The sequence below is a fragment of the Diabrotica undecimpunctata genome, chromosome 2 (genome assembly GCF_040954645.1).
Source record: "Diabrotica undecimpunctata isolate CICGRU chromosome 2, icDiaUnde3, whole genome shotgun sequence".
NCBI classification, from domain to species: domain Eukaryota; kingdom Metazoa; phylum Arthropoda; class Insecta; order Coleoptera; family Chrysomelidae; genus Diabrotica; species Diabrotica undecimpunctata.
Genome location: NC_092804.1, coordinates 53,034,629 through 53,055,711, shown reverse-complemented (window position 1 = coordinate 53,055,711; position 21,083 = coordinate 53,034,629). Strand labels below are relative to the sequence as shown.

General features: G+C 36.8%; 1 protein-coding gene across 1 annotated transcript; it reads left to right on the top strand.

Annotated features, from left to right (window-relative positions):
• The first annotated feature begins 6,437 nt into the window (after positions 1–6,437).
• On the top strand, positions 6,438–6,902 carry LOC140433681 (uncharacterized). Its single transcript, XM_072521661.1, has one exon. The coding sequence runs from the start codon at positions 6,438–6,440 to the stop codon at positions 6,900–6,902; it is 465 nt and encodes a 154-aa protein (XP_072377762.1).
• The last annotated feature ends 14,181 nt before the right edge of the window (positions 6,903–21,083 follow it).

The following is a 21,083-nucleotide window of genomic DNA, read 5'->3' as shown; positions in this document are numbered from 1 at the left end:
AAATCTATAAACGCTATATATAGAAGAATATGGTATTCATTTGCTCGTTCTATAAGTATTTTAATACTTAGTAAATGGTCACTTGTACTGTATCCCTTTCTAAAACCAGCTTGTTCTTTCGACTGGTATCCGTCGAATTTTGTCGTCAATCTATTGGCTAAAATTTTTATTAGGAGTTTATACATTACATTGAGGAGTGTTATAGGACGGTAGTTTTTTATATCTGCTTTATCCCCTTTCTTGTGTAGGATAATGGTTACGGATTCCTTCCAGTTGTTTGTTCCTTTGTTTCTGTTGATATATAGTTGTTTTTTTTAGATCCTTTTTTGCTATTTCTTTTCCTGATGTAATCATCGTTGCTGTAAGTATGTTGTCTATTTCGTCTATATCTTTATCATCACTGTCTAATTTTTGGGTAAGTTGTTCTTTTAATAGGTCTTCGTATATCTCTTTACATTGCCCTAGTTTGTTTCTATCTACTAGATCCCAGTTTTTAATTATTTTTCTTTTCATTTCATAGTTACCGTCAACAATAATTTTTGCTCTGACCATACTGTGATCGCTACCTGTTGTGAATCTGTTAAGAACTGTTACGTCTTTAATGATATATCGTTCCAAGGACAGTATGTAGTCGATCTCATTCTTTGTGGATCCATTAGGGCTGATCCATGTCCACTTTCGTTGGGGTTTCTTTTTGTAAAAGGAATTCATTGCGTATAGATGCTTTTCTTCTAGGTAGTTCATCAAAGTAGCACCTCTATCATTTCTCTGACCATACCCGAAATCTCCTATTTTAGCTTCTTCCTTGTTTAGTTTTGTACCTATTTTGTCATTGAAATCTCCAATTACTAGTGTAAGACGATTTTTATGTTCTTCCTGCCTTTGCCTTTGATATATGATTTGGATACTTAATGATAATTGATAATTAATTAGTACTTGACAGATAACTCTGTCTTTTTTGCAAGTTGCTGTTTTTGAGAATTATGGGCGGAATCTGAAAACCTAGGTACTATGTTTATCCATGCCACTCCATACTTCCCATTTTGAAATTTTATAATACTTGACAATTCAAAGAAAACCATCCTTTTCTGTTTCAAAAGTCTTCTTTAATCAATAGCACCCATATCTCTTGAAAAATGTTGAATAATCCCAGTTTTAAACTTTCAAGATGATAAAAACATTTACTTAAATCTAATGACTAGACCAAGTAAAAGATAGGAGTAAATAAAAAGGTAGAAGACTTTTATATTTTATTAATAAATATTAACTATATATTCTCAAAGCATTAAATAAATAAAATTTTATAAAAAGATGTAAGAAATGGAAAAGTAAATTATTTTCTGTCTTTTATTATAGGATGATAATAAATTTACTTTTTTTCCATAACTAGTTTTTTTAATTCTCAAATAAAGGACTAGTTAAAAACTCTTTTGACACACGACGTAAAGATGCAAAGTTCAATAATCAAAAACAAAATAATTGTTATCCCTACTTCGCGCCAAATCTACACAGGTTGGTGACACCAGAGAACTACGAACACAATTTCAATGCAAGAATTGGTGGCAAAAGGAGCTGGTGACACTGAATTCACGTCCAAGAAATGAGGAAAATAGGGCATGTCTATTTCGTCAATTTCTTCACGAATTTATTCATGAATTTATTCACGGCAAAATTGCCGTGACTTCATGAATTTCTTCATGAATTTATTGTTGGTGTAAAGCCTGCATTAATCGTTGTTATTGATGTAGGTACCCTAAATATATTTTGGATATTTAATAATGATTTATTACTCCGTGTATAATTTTTACACACTTTAGAATTCGATGAATAAAATTCAGTTTACTTTTCCTTCTCATACTATAACCAATGTTTGGAACTTTACTTCTAAGACAATCAAGATGAAAAGCTTAAATTTTATGGCGTATCCTGTCTGTCACTCACCAAATCTTCACCCCAGATGTTACGTCAATGTATGACACAAAGTCGTAAAATTTAATTTTGCTCCCTGCAGTTGCAACGCGAGATAGAGTTAACGCAGTGGCTTTTATTAAAATTAAAGCTTTAATGTACTTTAATTGTTCTTTAGTGAGGCGACATTTTCCTAAGGAGATACTTTATACTGTTAAGTGTTTTCACTAATAACTGAGAAAATAATTTGTGGAGTGTTTTTAATATTTAGCATCAAAATTAATGAATCGCTTGACTTAGTTAATAATAGTTTATGTTTGTTCATCTAATAGAAGTCTGTCGGCGGCTTTACAGTCATAAATAAGATGGTTTGACTTCATAAAAGCTTAAATTAACTCTGTGTAAATATTTAATTAATTTAAGATAGAAAACGGCAGATATATTCTTCACTTCACAAATTTCTATAATATACATGAGTGACAGTTAAAGAAGAAGTTAAGTCACTGGCAAGAAAATTGTGTCTATAACATGGAATGCGGAAAGAGTTCTAATAGGCCAGTAAATATGAACGTGAAATGCTGCGTTACCCTGTACTTTTTCGGGTCACCACCGAATTGCATAAAAATTTGGATTTAGATTCTACTTACCCTCCACTTCACTTTTGGACTTGTGCCGTTGGTTGTTTTTTATTTTTTAGCGATGAAAACTACCCCTATAAGAAAAAAATCGTATAATTGCAAATTAAAATAAAATAAAAAATAAAAATAAAAACGTTTATTGCCTAATAATATTTTACATTGCATTGATTATCTTATTCATTATAGTCTTCTTTCAGCGTCCCGCACTTGCACCGCCAGCTTCTTGATTATTCGTCCTCTCGGCATCCTGGACCTCTTTGTGTGGATTTTTCCTCGTCTTCTTCTGTAGGTACTAATTTACGGCACCGTACCTACTTCCCTGCAAATTAAAGCAGGTAATTGATTTAAATCATCTTTTAATGAGAATGAATGCCAATTAACAAGTAAAAGCAACCTGGGCTCAAGTTCAAAAGTGAAGTAGAGAGTAAGAGGAACCTAAATCTAAATTTTCAAGCAAATGCCTGGTGACGATGAGAATTACTTCCCACAACGATCATTTACTGGAATATAAGGTATCTTGATAAATAGTCCCTCGAATAAGTTGATACGGCGATACGGTTCTTTTAAAAAATAAGTTCTTACAATTTTGATCTGTACCGTAGAACGTATTTATGTTGATTACTATTATACTTGCATTCAACGTACTAATCCAGAGATGCTTGGATGTGAACCAAGATATGTACGTCTGTTTCATAGACTACAACAAAGCTTTCGACAAAGTCCGCCACAAAGAGCTAATGGACATCCTCAAAGCAAAACAAATACAACACAATGACCTTCGAATTATAACAAATCTATATTATAAACAGCAGGCACACGTACGCATTAATGAACACAAATCAGAAGAGTTCAAAGTTAAAAGAGGAGTGCGACAGGGGTGTGTATTGTCACCACTACTATTCAATGCATACTCTGAAGAAATTATGAAAAGAGCTCTTGAGGGAGAAACAGCAGGAATCAAGGTCAATGGAACACCAATTAACAACATTAGATATGCGGACGATACTATCATTATAACAGACAACCTCCGAGACCTCCAAAAGCTAATGAACAAGATAGTTGAGTATGGAGAGGAATATGGATTATCAATAAACACCAAGAAAACCAAATTTATGAGGATATCAAAAACCCAAAATAATGGTGAAAGCCTGACAATTAACGGTAGTGTTTTAGAACAAGTTGAAAACTACCACTATCTTGGCACAATAATTAATCACACAAACGATTACTCCAAAGAAATCAAAGTTCGAATAGAGAAAGCACGTACAAACTTCAATAAAATGAGAAAGGTACTTTGTGCAAGAGAACTGAAATTGGACTTGAGAGTTAGGCTGGCAAGGTGCTATATTTTCTCGACTCTGCTTTATGGGATAGAAGCATGGACACTTAACGCGTCGACTGCTAAAAAGTTGGAAGCATTTGAAATGTGGGTGTATAGAAGAATCTTGAAGATATCATGGACCGAGCATGTGACAAACAACGAAGTCATGAGAAGAATCAACAAAAGAATGGAAGTATTGGAAACCATCAAGACACGAAAGCTGCAATACCTGGGGCATGTTATGCGTAATGAGAGATACAACCTACTTCAATTGATTATACAAGGGAAAATCCAGGGCAAGAGAAGTGTAGGAAGAAGAAGAATCTCATGGTTGCGTAACTTGAGGGAATGGTACGGATGCACATCAATTGAACTATTCAGAGCAGCAGCATCTAAGATCAGAATAGCCATGATGATTGCCAACCTCCGTCGCGGAGATGGCACGTGAAGAAGAAGAAGACTATTATACGTCTTCTTCTTCTTTCAATGGCGTTACAGCCCAAATTGAGCCTCAACGTAGCATATTGCTTAGCAAATTGGGCAACTTTGGGATCAGTTGGGATCATCGCCTTCTTGTATCCCTTAAGTATTCGAAACCTTTCTGTAAATTCATTTTGTATGCAGACTATTGTTGTTATTAAGTCCATCGTTTCAAGAGGATGTTGAAGCTTTATACTAGCGTTTTCAAATGACTGACTAAATCCTAACGCCAAGAAGAGAAATGCTAGAGACATTCAATCAAATAGGACGAGCTGCACAAAATAGTGGTTTTAAAATATACCAAAACTAAATATACATATATATAAAAACCTTACATACTTAGGATCTCTAGTTACCTCTGAAAACAACGTTGCCTAGGAAGTGAAGCGGCGAATGTTTATGGCAAATAAATGTTACCATGGCTTAATTAGGCAACTCAGATGACATAACGTCGCAAAAACCAAAATGCCAAATATACAAAACCTTAATAAGGCCGTTACTCATATATGGTTCAGGAACCTGGACATTCTCTAAAGGTGAGGAAAGATTTTTAGTCACCTTTAAAAGAAAAACGTGTGTGTGTGCGTGTGTGTATGTGAGGGAGTGTATGTATGTGTGTGTAAGTGTGTGTATGTGTGTGTATGTACGTATGTGTGTGTGTGTGTGAAGAGAGTGGATGGCGTTAGAATATATCTAGTTGCCACAGAAAGTTTGTATTTTTTCATTATTAACGATAAGATAAGGATAAAACATGGACACTCGTTTCTCGTATAGGAGCCCTTCAAGACATTGTTATTAAGACAAACTAGACTTTTTTACATATTTAAAGAGAAGAAGGAAAATATGCATACAGACACCTGTGACTCACCTAGGTAGTGTTGGGTTCCTAATACCCTAACGAAGTTGTTCCAGGACAAGATGCTCGAGGGATTTAGACATTTAAGACTTCGTCCCGCCACTACTCCGAGATGATCGTCGTTCAACTAAAAACCTCTCCTCTGTCACTCCAGATATCAGGATGGAAGGGCTGCTTAAGGCAAAACATCTCTCCTGATGCCCTGCTATCACCCGATTCCCGTTCTTTCTCCCACACATTCATCGAGAAAACCACACCCACACGAACCACCAAAGACTTTCAATCCCCTGCTTTTTAGCGAAGCTGCCATCTCCCTCGCGTTGTCTGTCTCTCATTCGCTGGTATTTCGGCCTGCGACAGTCCGAACCCCACCGAGGTGCTACTCGCTCGTTTAAAATTCTGTTGCGAGTTCTCTTTCCTCTCATTCTTTTAAAGGGAGCAGCTCCCTGATAAATTTGTGGATCCCTCTGGATCTGGACAGGGAACAACACGGAGAATCTTAGATACCAATCCGAATTAGATGTGCTGGAAAGCGTCCATGATTAAGTTTTAAACGTGATATAATATATGGCTTGCACCTATTATAATCCCACGAATTGACGTGAGGAATGTTTATCGCTAACACAAGATGCATTTTTAAATAGAGACTCTGATGTAGTTAAATTGTCGAATCATTGTATAAAATTCAGAATTGATTATTCGTAGCCACTTCCGCATATGATGGATTATTAAATATATTTTCGGCTTCTTTAAAAGAAATGTTCTCGACTGACATAATTTGTTTTATCTTTTTTTGCTTTACATACAGTGTAACCAATGTAACAATATACCTACTTCCGAAAGTTGGGAGCCAATGTGTAACCTTCAAGGTCTAGGTTTTCACGAACGTCAATAAAACTCAAAACTTTCTTTGGAAGCAAATTGTTAAGCCTCGTTTAGCTCAGTTTTCAGGTGTGAGAATGTCTTATCTTAGAAATAAATATAAAAAATGAGTTTAGCTGGGACAAATAAACCAAGGTATTAACTAATCATATTTATTATGCATAAAACAATTAAAATTTTAATATTAAATTAAAATTAACAAAGCAAATCTTGCCTGTAGCTTTACATAAAAAGATTTTTAAATAATACTTATGGCTTCTGATATTATCTTCAAGTAGTTAAACATGATTGAAGAATGTAGAATTATATAGAATCACTCGTCAACCCGCTCGGCAAGCGTGGCGTTTTTACTATGCTAAAACCTCCCAAGTTGAAGATGTCGAGTATCAATACGAAATTACCCCAGATGAGTAGAGTTATACACACAGAATCTCACACTGAGCAATCAGTCAGCCTCATGGATTCTGGTGGAGGCAAATATTTGACTGAATCTAATAAGAAAAACTACCCATCATTGCTTCGTATAGCCATTTACAATATAAGAACTATGAGGACCCAAGAACACCTTGACGAACTAGAACAAGAGCTCTCAAATATCAAATGGGATATAACTGGACTGTGCGAAACTCGCTTACCAAGAAAAGCATGTACCATCTTAAAATCTGGTCACCAGCTATACCAGAAAAACTCCGTAGAAAATCATCACATAGGAGGTGTGGCGTTCCTGATAAACAAACGTGCACCTTATAAAGTAACGAAGTTTTATGTTGTATCAAACAGAGTCATATATCTTGTCATCGCTTTGAACAGCAGATAAAGCTTACAGACAATACATGGATATGCACCGATAGGAAACTCAACAGACGAGGAAGCTGAATCATTTTACGAGGATCTGACAATAGCAAGGAACCAAGAAAAATCACACTTCGTAATAATCACTGGAGATTTTAATGCAAAAAATTGGAACAAAAGAAGAGGGCGATACACAATATATCGGTCGATTTGGGCTGGACAATAGCAACGAAAGGGGTGAGATGTTGTACAAGTACTTAAACAACGAAAATTTATTTTGTTCTAAAACTTTCTTTAAAAAATCTAAACAACGTAAATGGACATGGATCAGCCCAGACAAGAAAACTAAGAACGAAATAGACTACATACTCTTCAATAACAAAAACATATGCACTGACGTGACAGTACTAAACAAATTCTATACCGGGAGTGATCATAGATTGGTTAGAGCAAATATTAAAATACAGACGAGAGTATAACGAAACAAACTTATTAAACGAGAACGATACCCAACAAATATGCTCAAATACGAAAACAGCCAAAACATCTAAACTCCAACCTAATACAATTAATCACATGCCGTTCGTCGATTCAGTCCTTGAATCTCTAGAAAATGCACGTATAGATTCAAGATACACTAACATAATTAAAAACATATATGAAAATGCCACCATGCAGATAAAGCTGGACGAAAGCACAAAAACTAATCCCATAAGACTACAACGGGGAGTAAGACAAGTAGACACCATCTCTCCCAAACTATTTACCCTTGCTCTAGAAGACATTTTTAAGAAACTAGAATGAAACAACAAGGTTATCAACGTCGACGGATCATATTTAAACCACTTGAGATTCGCAGATGACATAGTTTTAATAGCCGATAATATCCAAGAACTAAATGATATGTTACAACAATTAAATGCAGTTTCAGGAGCGGTAGGCTTAAAAATAAACTACAGTAAAACAAAAATACTGAGCCGAGACCGGACAAATATAACAATACAAAATCATACCATAGAAAATGTTGAACATTGTGTATATCTAGGTTATGTTATGAAACTAGAAAAACAAAATCAAGATGCTGAAATTCAAAGAAGAACACAACTGGCATGGGGCGCTTTCGGCAAACTAGCATATATCTTGAAAAACACCTCCATTCCTGTGTAAACTTAAAGAAAAAGGTGTATAACACATGACTACCTGTTTGTACCTACAGCTTGGAGACAGTAGCTCTTACCAAAAAATCTGATAAAAAATTAGAAATAACGCAAAGAGAAATGGAACGAATCATGCTTGGAATATCACTGAGAGACAAGATTAAAAACACCGAGATAAGACGTAGAACGAAGATTAGGGATATTGTGGAAGAAATAACAAAAATTAAATGGCGCTGGGCAGGTCACGTAGCCGGATATAATGACAACAGGTGGACACGGAGAATTCTAGAATGGAGACCAAGGACGACAACAAGAAGCATCTAAAGATCTCAAAAAGAATAGGTAGATGACATAAGAGTAGTGGCAGGCAAACAGTGGATTAGATTGGCGCAAGATTGAGAAAGATGGAAGCAATTGGGAGAGACCTACATTCAGAAGTGGATGGAAAATGGTTGACAAAGAGAGAGAGAGAGAGAGAGAGAGAGAGAGAGAGAGAGAGAGAGAGAGAGAGAGAGAGAGAGAGAGAGAGAGAGAGAGAGAGCAGAATGTAGTGGTTAGTTGCTGATGTAGCTGAATCTAGATACTTTCATAATTGTATCCTCGGGTGGCCATTGAGTTCCAAATAGCAGCTGCTGTTGTTATTGTATGGTCGACCATGCGCTGTGGAATTCTTCACCCAAAAAGTTGGGCAAAAATTAGACCAAAAAGCCCAGAGAAGTTTTAACAATATAAAATGAATTTTCAATAGAGGATCCAGCTTAAATAAGCAAACGACAATATAAAAACTAATATCATCTACCTCTACACTTGAAATGACATGACAGAGCAGAGTTGCCAAATGATAGGTATACTTTTTCGAATGAAGTGTGGCATGGATATGTATATATGTTCTCTCATCTCATAGAACATAATAGGGTGTGAATAAAGGAATTAGAATATTTAGTTAAAATGAAAATTGGAATTAAGTAAATATTCATAGGAATATTCAGTAAATAGAAAGTTGATCGAAGGATTGAGTTAAGCGCCAACTATTTTTAGAATAAAAATAGTAAAATGAAAGATAAAGGTAATATATGAAGAAAATCAAAATAAATTGAAATAAAATAATTATTTAAAGAAAAATAACAAACGTGTGACATTTATAACGTTACAATAGATACAGGCAAATTACGTGAAATTGAGGGGTGGTCGTTATTATTGCAATAAATACACAAATTATTTTCTTTACAATCCTCTTCTGTATGACTTGTATCTGTACACTTTCGACATCTCTCATTTTTTTATTTAGTGTCTAGCTGAGTATCTCAACCGTACAACAGGTTGTATGTAAAATTGCATAAGTTAATTTGTATATATTGTGGAATTTTATACTCTATAATTTTCCTTTTCATACGATGAACGCTTGTTATAGGTAATGGATTTTGAGAAGAGCCAAGATTATGACCTTGTAAATAAGAGGTAAACTTGTGTACTGCATCGGCATGATTCATAGCTCTTTTCATAATCCATTACCTCTACCTGTTTGTTTGATTTGATAGCCATTAATACATATTCTTCAGAAAAGAACGTATTTATCATCCTGACAAGTCTTTTTTTGTGAGTATAGAATTTTGGTATAAATACTATTAAATCATTTTTTTAATCATTTAAATCATTTAATATATCATGGTTAACTAAGCTATTGGCTATTTCCAACTGAGGCTAACTTCTAATATCTAATTCATCTTTTTTTAAAGTTTCATCTTTAATTAGAAAATGTCCTATTTTAATTGCAAAAAGTCCCTAAATTTTTATTTTTGTGTTCAACGAACACATAAAATGGTCCATTATTACCTGATTCTGTTATTAGAATTATATATGTAGTGTTGTGAATTTATTAAAAGGTTCAATATTTATAACACTTACGGATTTAATTTATTTCTTTATTTATATTAACTTATCTAACAATAATTTATTATATCCGTACGTAACAAATTCGCGAGCGCGGGTCTTGAGAATTAACTGGCCCTCCATATAAAAATGTTGTATTTATATACGAAATCCTGATATACTAGAACAGCATCGAAAGATCGCATTGTCTTGCATCGAAAAATCGAGAAGCATCTAGTTGGAGAATTCACCATAATTTGAATCTAGAACCTCCGGCGAAATTTCTACAACAAAACAGAATATTAGTCATCATATATTTTACAGTTATTTTTAGGCCAGGATTTTTATCGTAACATTGCCCCCCTCTTAAAAGATGGTTCCTCCTGGAACCTTGTCGGGACTGGAACCGGAACTGTATGCTGGTATCGGCAACTGGACCCTCTTTTACAACTTCCAGTTGTATAAAAATGACAAGGGACGGTTTTCTCTCCGCACCAATAACTATGCGGATTGCAACAGACTAACACCTGGACTTCGGTGTCTTTGAAGATCTCCTCCACCATATTTCGGATAACCCTCCAATCTAATTGGCGGCACTCCAACTTTGGCATGGCTAACTTTTGCACGTCGGACTCTAGTACGTGCTCTCTCAATTGAAGTAAGGCTTCCCATACATCTCGGTAGGTAGGTTGGTCACGGGCAGTGTCTTTTGTTACCAGGTAGAAAAGGTAACGTGATGCATCTTGGAGTTTCAAGGTTTTACCGGGAGCTGGCACCTGGCATTGAAGTTCTGCAACTCGACCAAACTTCCTTCGAAAGACGGATGCCAACCCTGGTGCGTCTTTGATACTGGCCGGGATGGTGAGGGCCAGCGAGTAGTCATCGGGGAGCGCGAGTAGATCTTGCTATTCTTCAGTGGTAACACCATGTCTCGCTTTACCGGTACCTCCATAGGCACCCATGAATTCCTCAAACGTGAGGTCAGACACATCGTGGACTTGGTTTACTTCCACTTCTTCATCTACGTCGTGGTCACCTTCGAAAGACGCCAGCCGGTTATGGTGTACTATCATCGGCTTTCCCTTCGGAATCTTGCTTATTCGGTAGATGACATCGTTGATCTTCTCCATAATGAGGTATGGACCTTCCCAAAACTGCTGCAATTTGGGAGAACAACCTTTTCGCTTCTTGGGATTATACAGCCATACTTTGTCGTTCTTCTTAAAGCAACCCTTTTCGGCTTGTGTATCGTACCGTTTCTTCATTCGGTCGCTAGCGATCTGAAGGTGGGAACGGACCAACTCATGTACATCGTCCATTCTTCTTCGTAATTCGATCACATAATCTTCACCTGCTACATCTTCTCCAGGTCGACACCCAAACTCTAGATCACAAGGTAGTCGCATTTCGCGTCCGAATAGGACTTTCGCTGGTGTCTGGCCTGTTGATTCGTTAACAGCAGATCTGTAGGCCATTGTGAAGAACGGAAGGTATTGGTCCCAGTCTCGCTGATGATCGGACACCATCTTTGTCAAATATTTGCCAACTGTCCTATTCATCCGTTCTACCATACCATCAGATTGCGGATGATATGCTGTAGTTCTTGTTTTCTTCATGCCTAGTCTATCACATATTCCTTGGAATAGATCGCTTTCGAAGTTCCTGCCTTGGTCACTATGGATCTCCAAAGGCACTCCAAATCGGCTGATATATTCTTGGATCAACTTATCTGCAACGGTGGCGGCCTTCTGGTCTGGAAGTGCGTAAATCTCGACCCACTTACTGAAGTAATCCATTACTACCAGCATGTACTTGCCTCCATTTTCACTTTCTGGAAATGGCCCAGCGATGTCCAAAGCTATTATTTCAAACGGGCTTCCAACATTATATTGTCTCATAGGAGCTCTCCTTTTTCGGTAAGGCCCGTTACTCGTGGCACAAATAGTACATTTCTTACACCAGTCTTTTACATCGTCGGAACTGTTCATCCAATAAAACCGTTCCCGAATTCGCTGAAGGGTTTTCCTTACACCAAAATGCCCTCCCGATGGACTGTCGTGTAACTGACGAAGTACTTCGGCTATTCTGCTCTTTGGGATCACCAACTGTCTTCTCTTCTCTGAACCGTCATCATTTTCCAGGACTCGTTTAAGCAAGCCATCTTCGATGATAAATGAGTCCCACTGGGCCCAATACGTCTTAACTACTGAGCATAGGTTTGATATTTCCTGCCAAGGTGGTCGACGGTTTTCCTCTTTCCATTTTCGGATTTTCTGTATAACTGGATCTTTCTCTTGTTCTTCCCTGATCTTAGTAGGCGTCCAGTCGTCGTTGACAATCGTCGTTCTTAGCACTGCTGCTTCCTTGGATTCCGTTTTGTTGCAGTGGGAACACTCTGCTGAGCATGGCCTTCTGGAAAGAGAATCAGCGTTTCTGTGGCTAACTCCGGCCCGGTGCTCAATCTTAAAATCGTATTCTTGGAGTCGTTCGATCCACCTGGCTATCTGACCCTCTGGATTCTTAAACTGCATCAACCACTTAAGGGCGGCATGGTCGGTTCGGATTAGAAACTTTCTTCCATAGAGGTATTGATAGAAGTGCTCTACTGATTTCACTACTGCCAGAAGTTCTCTTCTCGTGACGCAATAATTCCGCTCAGGTTTTGAAAGAACTTTACTAAAATATCCGAGGACTCGTTCCTGTCCTCCTTGAATCTGAGACAGCACTCCTCCAATTCCCACATTACTTGCATCTGTATCTAAGATGAACTCTCCTTCTGGCAGTGGATACCCTAAAATTGGTGCTGTTATTAAATGCTTTTTCAAGGTCTCAAAGGCATTTTGGCAGTCTATATCCCAGCGGTATTCTCTTGCTTCCTCTGTAAGTCGCGTTAATGGCTTAGCGATATCTGCAAACTTCTTAATAAACCTCCGGTAGTAAGTACATAGTCCAAGAAAACTTCTCACTTGATGTTTGTCAGTTGGTTTTGGCCATTCCTTAATGGAATCGATTTTTCCCTTATCCACGGCCACTCCTTCTTTACTGACTATATGACCCAGATAATTGACTTTACCTTGAAATAGCTGGCACTTCTTGGGGTTTAGCATCAATTGGGCAGCTTTAAGTCGATTAAAAACGTTTTCTAAATTCCTCAAATGATCTTCGAATGTCTCCCCCAAGACGATTATGTCATCTAAATAAACCAGGCATGTTTTCCAAGATAACCCTCTCAACACATTTTCCATAAGCCTCTCAAATGTCGCAGGAGCATTACAAAGTCCAAATGGCATAACGTTGAATTGCCACAATCCAGATCCTGTGGTGAAGGCTGTCTTTTTTTTATCGACTGGGTCCATTTCTACCTGCCAGTATCCAGACTTTAAATCTAAAGTAGAAAACAATTTACTTCCAGCCAATGTGTCCAATGTGTCATCGATCCGAGGCAGAGGATAACTATCTTTCTTGGTAACGTTGTTCAGCAAACGGTAATCCACACAGAACCTCGTCGTTCCGTCTTTCTTCTTAACCAGGACCACCGGAGAGACCCATGGACTCGTAGAAGGTTCTATCACCCCGTCTTTCTTCATTTCCTGAACAATCGTTTCAGCTTCCTCTCTCTTCGCCTGTGGTAATCGTCGAGCTGTTTGACGAATTGGCTTAGCATTACCAGTATCAATTTTATGCTTAACAACGGTAGTTCTTTCCGTCTTTCCTCCTTTCGGTACGAAAATATCACGATACTGCCGAAGAAATTCCCTTAATTTCCTTTTCTCCATCTGATTTAGAGACTGTCCTGCAACTGCAACCATTTGGTCGAATTTGTCGTTGGAATTATCAGATGTTGTCGCCTGACGAATTATGGATGTCACAGGTACACAAGTTCCTACTTTTGTCTCTTTCTTTATGGTCACTGGGTAGTCGTTGACATTGATAAGTCTCACAGGAATTTCTTTAGCCGAAGTCACCAATTCCTTTCCAATTATGATTCCACGGCCAACCTCATCGTCGTGGTTCCAAGGCTCCATCATAACAGGTCTCCCTTCGTCTACAATTCCCTGTAGTCGCGCTACTATGATCGTTTCGCTTCTCGCAGGCACGACTGTATCTTCTGTAATGGCTGCTTGCACAGTGTTGTCATTATGTGGATGGAGAAATACCTCCTCGTTGCCAACTTTGATTACCTTATTCTTAAAATCCAATTGGAATCCATGCATATTCATTACGTCCATTCCTAATATAACATCCTCTTCGATGTCAGCAACTATAACAGTATGGACAAACTTTTCTGCCCCAATTCCCAATTGTACCTGGATTTCTCCATGAATGTTGGCATTTTCACCTGTAGCGGTCCGAAGTCGTAACCTCGTTGGTAACAGTTTCTTTCGGCTGTTTATAACTGTCGGGCGTATAATGGTTCTGGTCGCTCCGGTATCCACCAACAACGTATGCTTTTTACCATTTATGTCTCCATCTACATATACACTATCTTCACGACATTTCAAAGAAGCTATTAGTATGAGAGGGTCTTTGGAAAAGTTCTGGGTCGAAGCTGCCCCCCTAAGGCTGACCCGTTCTAGTTTTCCTGATGGTGAGTTTCTTGATTTGCGTCGTACCTAGGGTGCTTACAGGAGCTTCGTACGTGTCCTATTTCGCCACAATTCCAGCATCTGATGGTCTTCGTTTTCTTGTATGTCATGCTTTTCATCATATTAACGAGCTGGTCAAGTTTATCTTCATCTCCTTCCTCTTTTACAGTCCTAACTTTACTGTACCCGCCAGAGGCCTGCGTAGCTGACTCGTATTCGAGGGCGGCGGATAGGACATCAACCAGCGTTTTGTGACGAGCTAATCGCAGTGTTCTCTGCATTTCATGATCACGAAGACCATCAATAAACGTTTGAACGGCCAATTTTTCCATCATGTCTTCGGGAGCTGTTGGATAAGCATATCGTACTAATCTGGCAATATCTACCTCATATTCTTGAAGAGCCTCATCTTTCTTCTGTCTACGATTTTTAAGCTGCGACTGATATACATGCTCCAAATGTTCGTGGCCATATCGCATATTTAACCTCTTCTTCAGTTGTTCGAAATCATCGGTCTCCTCTACTGCTATGGTCTGAAGCACATCTAAGGCATCTCCTCGAAGAGCGATAGTCAGGTTTATAGCCTTTTCTTTTTCAGACCATCCATTCGCTCTTGCAGCTGATTCGAACTGTTTCATGTAGTTGTTCCATGACGATTTTCCGTCGAAAGTTGGGACTTTGACATGCACAGAACTTCCACTTCCTTCAAATTTCGGCCGTGTTTCCAACTTAAATTTCGTCTCGTCTTCTTTTATCTCCACTGTAATCGGATTGTTACCTCTCTCTGCTGTCCCTGTTTCCTCCATCTTCTTTTCCATCTCTTTCCATATCTTTTCTTCGAAGGCTAACATATCGGCAGCAACTTGGTTTTTTAATGAAGATATTCTATCGTCCAGGGCAGACATCTCAGAAGTGACTTTAGAGATTTCCGAAGAGATGTTAGCAGAGACTTTGCTTTCCAGCGAAGAAATCTCGTTAGAAACTTTGTCTTCCAACGAAGCGATGTCGCCGGAAACTTTGGCTACATCAGAAGAAACTTTCGAAATATCGTCAGAAACTTTGTTCTCTAATGATGCGATATCACCGGAAACTTTGTTCTCTAATTTCGAAATCGACGAGATGACAGCATCTTCAAATATATAAGTCTCTGGATCTAGTCCTTCTTCTAGCAAAGCGTTCTTTAGTCGTTGGACTAACTCAGCCTTTTTTCCGGTAGAAGGTAATTCTCTGTCTTCAAGATGTCTTCTTAAATTAGTCACTGTCAGCTCATAAATCGTAGCCATTTTCACAATTTATTTTATACTCACTTGTATTATTATTATAAGTCTAATTTATGTTCGATCCCACTTCTGACACCATTTGTTGTGAATTTATTAAAAGGTTCAATATTTATAACACTTACGGATTTAATTTATTTCTTTATTTATATTAACTTATCTAACAATAATTTATTATATCCGTACGTAACAAATTCGCGAGCGCGGGTCTTGAGAATTAACTGGCCCTCCATATAAAAATGTTGTATTTATATACGAAATCCTGATATACTAGAACAGCATCGAAAGATCGCATTGTCTTGCATCGAAAAATCGAGAAGCATCTAGTTGGAGAATTCACCATAATTTGAATCTAGAACCTCCGGCGAAATTTCTACAACAAAACAGAATATTAGTCATCATATATTTTACAGTTATTTTTAGGCCAGGATTTTTATCGTAACAGTAGTTTTGATAATCTGTTATTAGAATATATTATTTGTACAAACCTGCTTTCATTATCATTAACTATTATACGTGTATTATACGTCACCAAGCGGCTTATCGCCGCCCCTTTCTTCCCTTGATATTACTTATGCCTTAAAAATCAATTATGCTCTCCGTAAATACAAATACGAAAAACGATAATTAATTGTATTTATTTTTTACAAAAGCTTAATCTCCAGCTAATTAAAAAAACTCGAGGACGTCTATACACTTGGAGTAACAAATCGAACTGTTTCAAAGAAAAATCTTGTGACACATATACAAAGACCATACTCCATACTTCCGAGCCATAACAAAGAACTGATTCAACTATGGTTTGCCCTATTCTTTTTTTGTTCCTTTTGTAAATAAGGAGTTCAGACATCATACAATTTTACGTCCCTAATTAATTCGGTGTTTAATTTCGGTTTCTCCCAAGCCGTTTTTTTCAATGATTGTACCTAAATATTTAAATTTTTAAATATTCTGTTGTCTTTATGCTGACTTCTAACCCCCATTTTACATATTCTCTATGTAAACGCTTTATCATAAATTCTAGATCATAAGAATCTTGAGCTAGGACGACTTCGTCATCCGCAAAGTTCAGGGAGAAGAGTACATCATTTCCTAAGCAAATTATACACGGTGTGCTGATGCTCAAAAATATCTACAATCATATCCTTAGAGACAACAGGACTTTTTAAAAATATTTACGACCGGTTATCGGAAACTGGTCAATTCCGCTCAAAGCGAGATCTAGGATGTCCAAAAATAATTTACAGTAAATCAGGAGGATGATGTGTTAATAAGAATTGCTAATGAACCTCAGTTTATCAGATGTTTATCAGCAATAACTGGAATAAGCTTGAATTTTCAGAATATTAAAAAAAAAAGTCTTAAGACCCTTTTACTCCACTAAACTTGCTATCTACCTAGATCTTCCTCGACGAATGGAATTTGCACAATTTGTTATGGATAGGACAAATGCATTGGCAATATCCTTTTTACTGATGAAACCACTTTCATAAGTAGAGGCGTTTAAAACTGGAGAAATTTGGGATAACGAAAATCTACATGCTGTCAGAGAAGCACACTTTTAATATGAACTTAAATAAATGTCCATCTATCTATATAAGGATTTTTATAGCTGTCGCCGCCTTCCTTCTTTCAGCCAATGTCTCCAGTCCTTTCTGTTTTGCCATTCTCCATCTCTAAGGTCTCATCTTTCCATGGCCTCGTCCACTTCATCCTCTACCTACCTCTTTTCCTCCTTCCTATTGGGCTCCAATCCGAAATCTTTGCTATCCACCTTGTATGATCTGTTCTTCTTATATGTCCATACCAAATTAAACGTTTTTCTTCGATGTAGCTGAATATGTCTTGTTATACTGCCATTCTTCGTCTTATCTCCTCATTTCTGATGCGATCCATTTTTGTCACTCTGCAGCTTCTTCTCATGAACTCCATTTCAGTTGCTGTGATTTTGGACCTGTTTCGTTTATTTATTACCCAATTCTCTGCTCCATAGGTCATTATACTGTGTACAAAGGTGTTATAAATTCTCTTCTTTGTATTTCTGGTAATCTGTCTAAATAAATGTTTGGTGTGGAATTTTTACAGATAATTTAATAGGTCCCTTTGAATTACCTGCAAATTTTAACGGCAATTCGTATTTGGAATTTCTTCGAAATACATTGTACAATCTGTTTCCTCATAGACGGATAGGGCTACGAAGTGAGTTTCCATGACCTGCAATGAGTCCTGATTTTATTCTCTTAGATTTTTATTTTTAGGGACATATGAAGATACTTGTTAAAGAAATTAATAGCCGACAAGTAAGAATATACCAAGAATAATTGCGACAAATAGAAAATGCCTCAAATTTTATAAGAAATCCACCGAACATATTTCTGAAGGTTTGGAGAAAATTTTCAGAATTAATTCAAAAATGTATTCAAGTGAATGGAGGCCAGTCTGAAAGTTTATTAAAATAATTTATTGTTACAATAGTCTAAATAACAATATATAGCTACAATAGTCTTTAATCTTCGTATTTTGTGCTAAGGTCCTCCAGTTATTATATGGATAATTCTTAATGAAAGACCCTGTATAATGTATTTTAATACAATACTAATTTTAATATCGGTATATAAAAAATTTGTTTGGAAATCCCTTTAAGAATGCTAAACGAATGCTCCCCAACATAAAAGCATTATTTTTTTATAAAATGATATTTTTCGCGGCGCACTGTATATAAAAACTTTCTGCAGTAATGTATTTAATTACTGGAATAGCTCTATGTTGATTTTACCATCTATTGAACTTAAAGAGTAATATCGCATAAAATAAGCGCTGCATTTAATAAGTACTTAGTAAGTTCTGAACTAGAAAGTTTATGGTTAATATGTGATTTTATTCAACAAACATACAAAACATGCAAGTGAAGCTCTCAGTTTCCACATCTACAATTTCGAACTAATTTAGGAATGTTTCCATTTACAGTAGAGGCGGACTATTCTGCTTTGTTGAAAGGATGGAATAACTGAACGATACTTGGGTATTCAACTTGGTTCTTACATTTGTCAATGAAATTTGTTTTATAAAGTCGCCATAACTATTTTTAGGATCATAAGGTATCAAACAATCAAATTTAAACAGGTACAGAGAGATATAGAGAAAATTAATACAAAACAAAACCTACCGTCATAGTTTTTGCTAAAACATGATTTTCCATGTGCTTTGTAGATTTAAAAAGTGCTTTTAACAGGATGAAGCGAAATGACATCTTAAATTTATTACTTACAACTGAACAAATAGACCATCAGATAAGGACAATTAATGAAATTAACAAGAACAACAAGACCAGAGTTATAATGCCAACAGAGGAAACCGAATGCATAGAACTAAAAGGAGGAATCCGCCAAGGAGACACGCTCAGCCCATTGTTATTCAATATGGTGATGAATCAAATAATCCACGAAGTGAGAAAACGACACGGGTATCATATTGGAGCGCATAAAATCACGATACTATACTATGCCGATGATGCAGTACTAATTGCTGATAACGAAGATAATCTACAAAGGCAGCTCCACACCTTCAAGATCACAGCAAACAAACTTAATATGAGAATATCAGTAGAAAAAACTAAATGTATAGTGATCAGTAAAGAGCCGCGTAGATGCAAACTAGAAATAGACGGCAAAATTGTAGAACAAGTAATGAAATTCAATTACCTAGGAGTAGAGATCACTCGTGACAGGGACATAACAGAGACCACAAGGCAAGCATCAAAAGCGGCAAGAGAAAGTGGTTGTCTCCGAGAAACAATATGGAGAAACAAATATCTGACCACGGAAAGCAAAATAAAGGTATACAAGACAACAGTAAGACCAATCCTAACATATGCAGCGGAGACAAGGACCGATACAAGAAAGACGAAAAAACAAATCAACAATATCGAAATAAAAGTATTAAGATCAATAGCGGCCATATCATTAAAAGACAGACAAACCAACAGAAGTATACGCGAACAATGCAAAATTCAAAATATTAACAGGTGGATAAAAACAAGAAAAAAAAAACTGGAACGAACATGTAAACCGAATGGGACCAGATAGATTAGCGAACATCTGTAAAAACAACAAGCCGTACAGCAGAAGACCCGTTGGAAGGCCGCCAAAAAGGTGGAAAGATAATGTACAGTCAACAACGACTGAAACGGAATAAGAGGCAGACAAACAGGAGTAATCCTAGTCTCGCGAAGAAGAAGGAGAAGATGATTTATCCCGGTGCAGACATTCGACTACAACCCTCTAATTGCTAACTTTTAATTTATATTCAAAATACTATCGAAAAAATCAATAACAACGCTGAGAGATAATATTGATAAATTAAGGAAACCAATAGTTAAAAAAAAAAAAATGGAATCAGAAATATGTGCAAGTAACAATCCACGACAATTCGAATGTCCGGCAGGGATATGGAAGAAGACATATAACAGGTATAAGACATAACGTTCAAACAGCTTCTGATAACCTGCTAAAACCAGCAACAAAAAAACATCAAGGATGACCGAGAAATTACTCTGCATTATGAAGGATAGAAAGATGGGCAAAATTTAACAGCAACGTCAATAATATTCGGAACTAAACAGAATTAATAATAAAAAATGCAACATGCCAAAGAAAACTGGGTAATTTCTGAAAGTTAAGAAGCCGAGAGCCTACATGCTCTGCATGACGGTGTAAACTTTCATAGAAAGATTAAAAATCACTGGTATTCTAAACAAAAGCACCTACAACATTATTGAAACATGATAAAAAGTTGATCTATGCAACATGTTTAAAAGATATATTTACGTGCAGTTTGAAGGCCAAAGACAGGCTAGAAAACCTGTCAACTGGTAAGATTTTTCTGGCCCAGAAATGCTTGAATCTGAGGTTCAACACGCTCTGAGAACAAGGCTAAGAAACATAAGGAACTGGTGTATTACCATAGACCTAGCCTCAATATTCCGAAAAGCCAAAAACGTCACTCTACAAATGGTTTGAGGAGTACAGGCAACCGCCAACGTGCGGCCAAATACATGGCACACGAAGAAGATAAAAACTGTAAAAAAAATAACATAAGTTTCTTTGGCTGGACAAAGAAGTAAGAAGAGAAACGAAACTAAAATATCGAAGAAGACCTTAAATCAAATGGTGGATGTAAACAGACAAGAAAGAAGGTCTATTCACCGTAATAATAGTAGAAACGATAAGCTGTAACAGAAACGATAATAATAATTTTAGTTTTAACCTATCACACATGGATAAATACTTCTCTATCAGACTTATAGAATGAGAAGAGT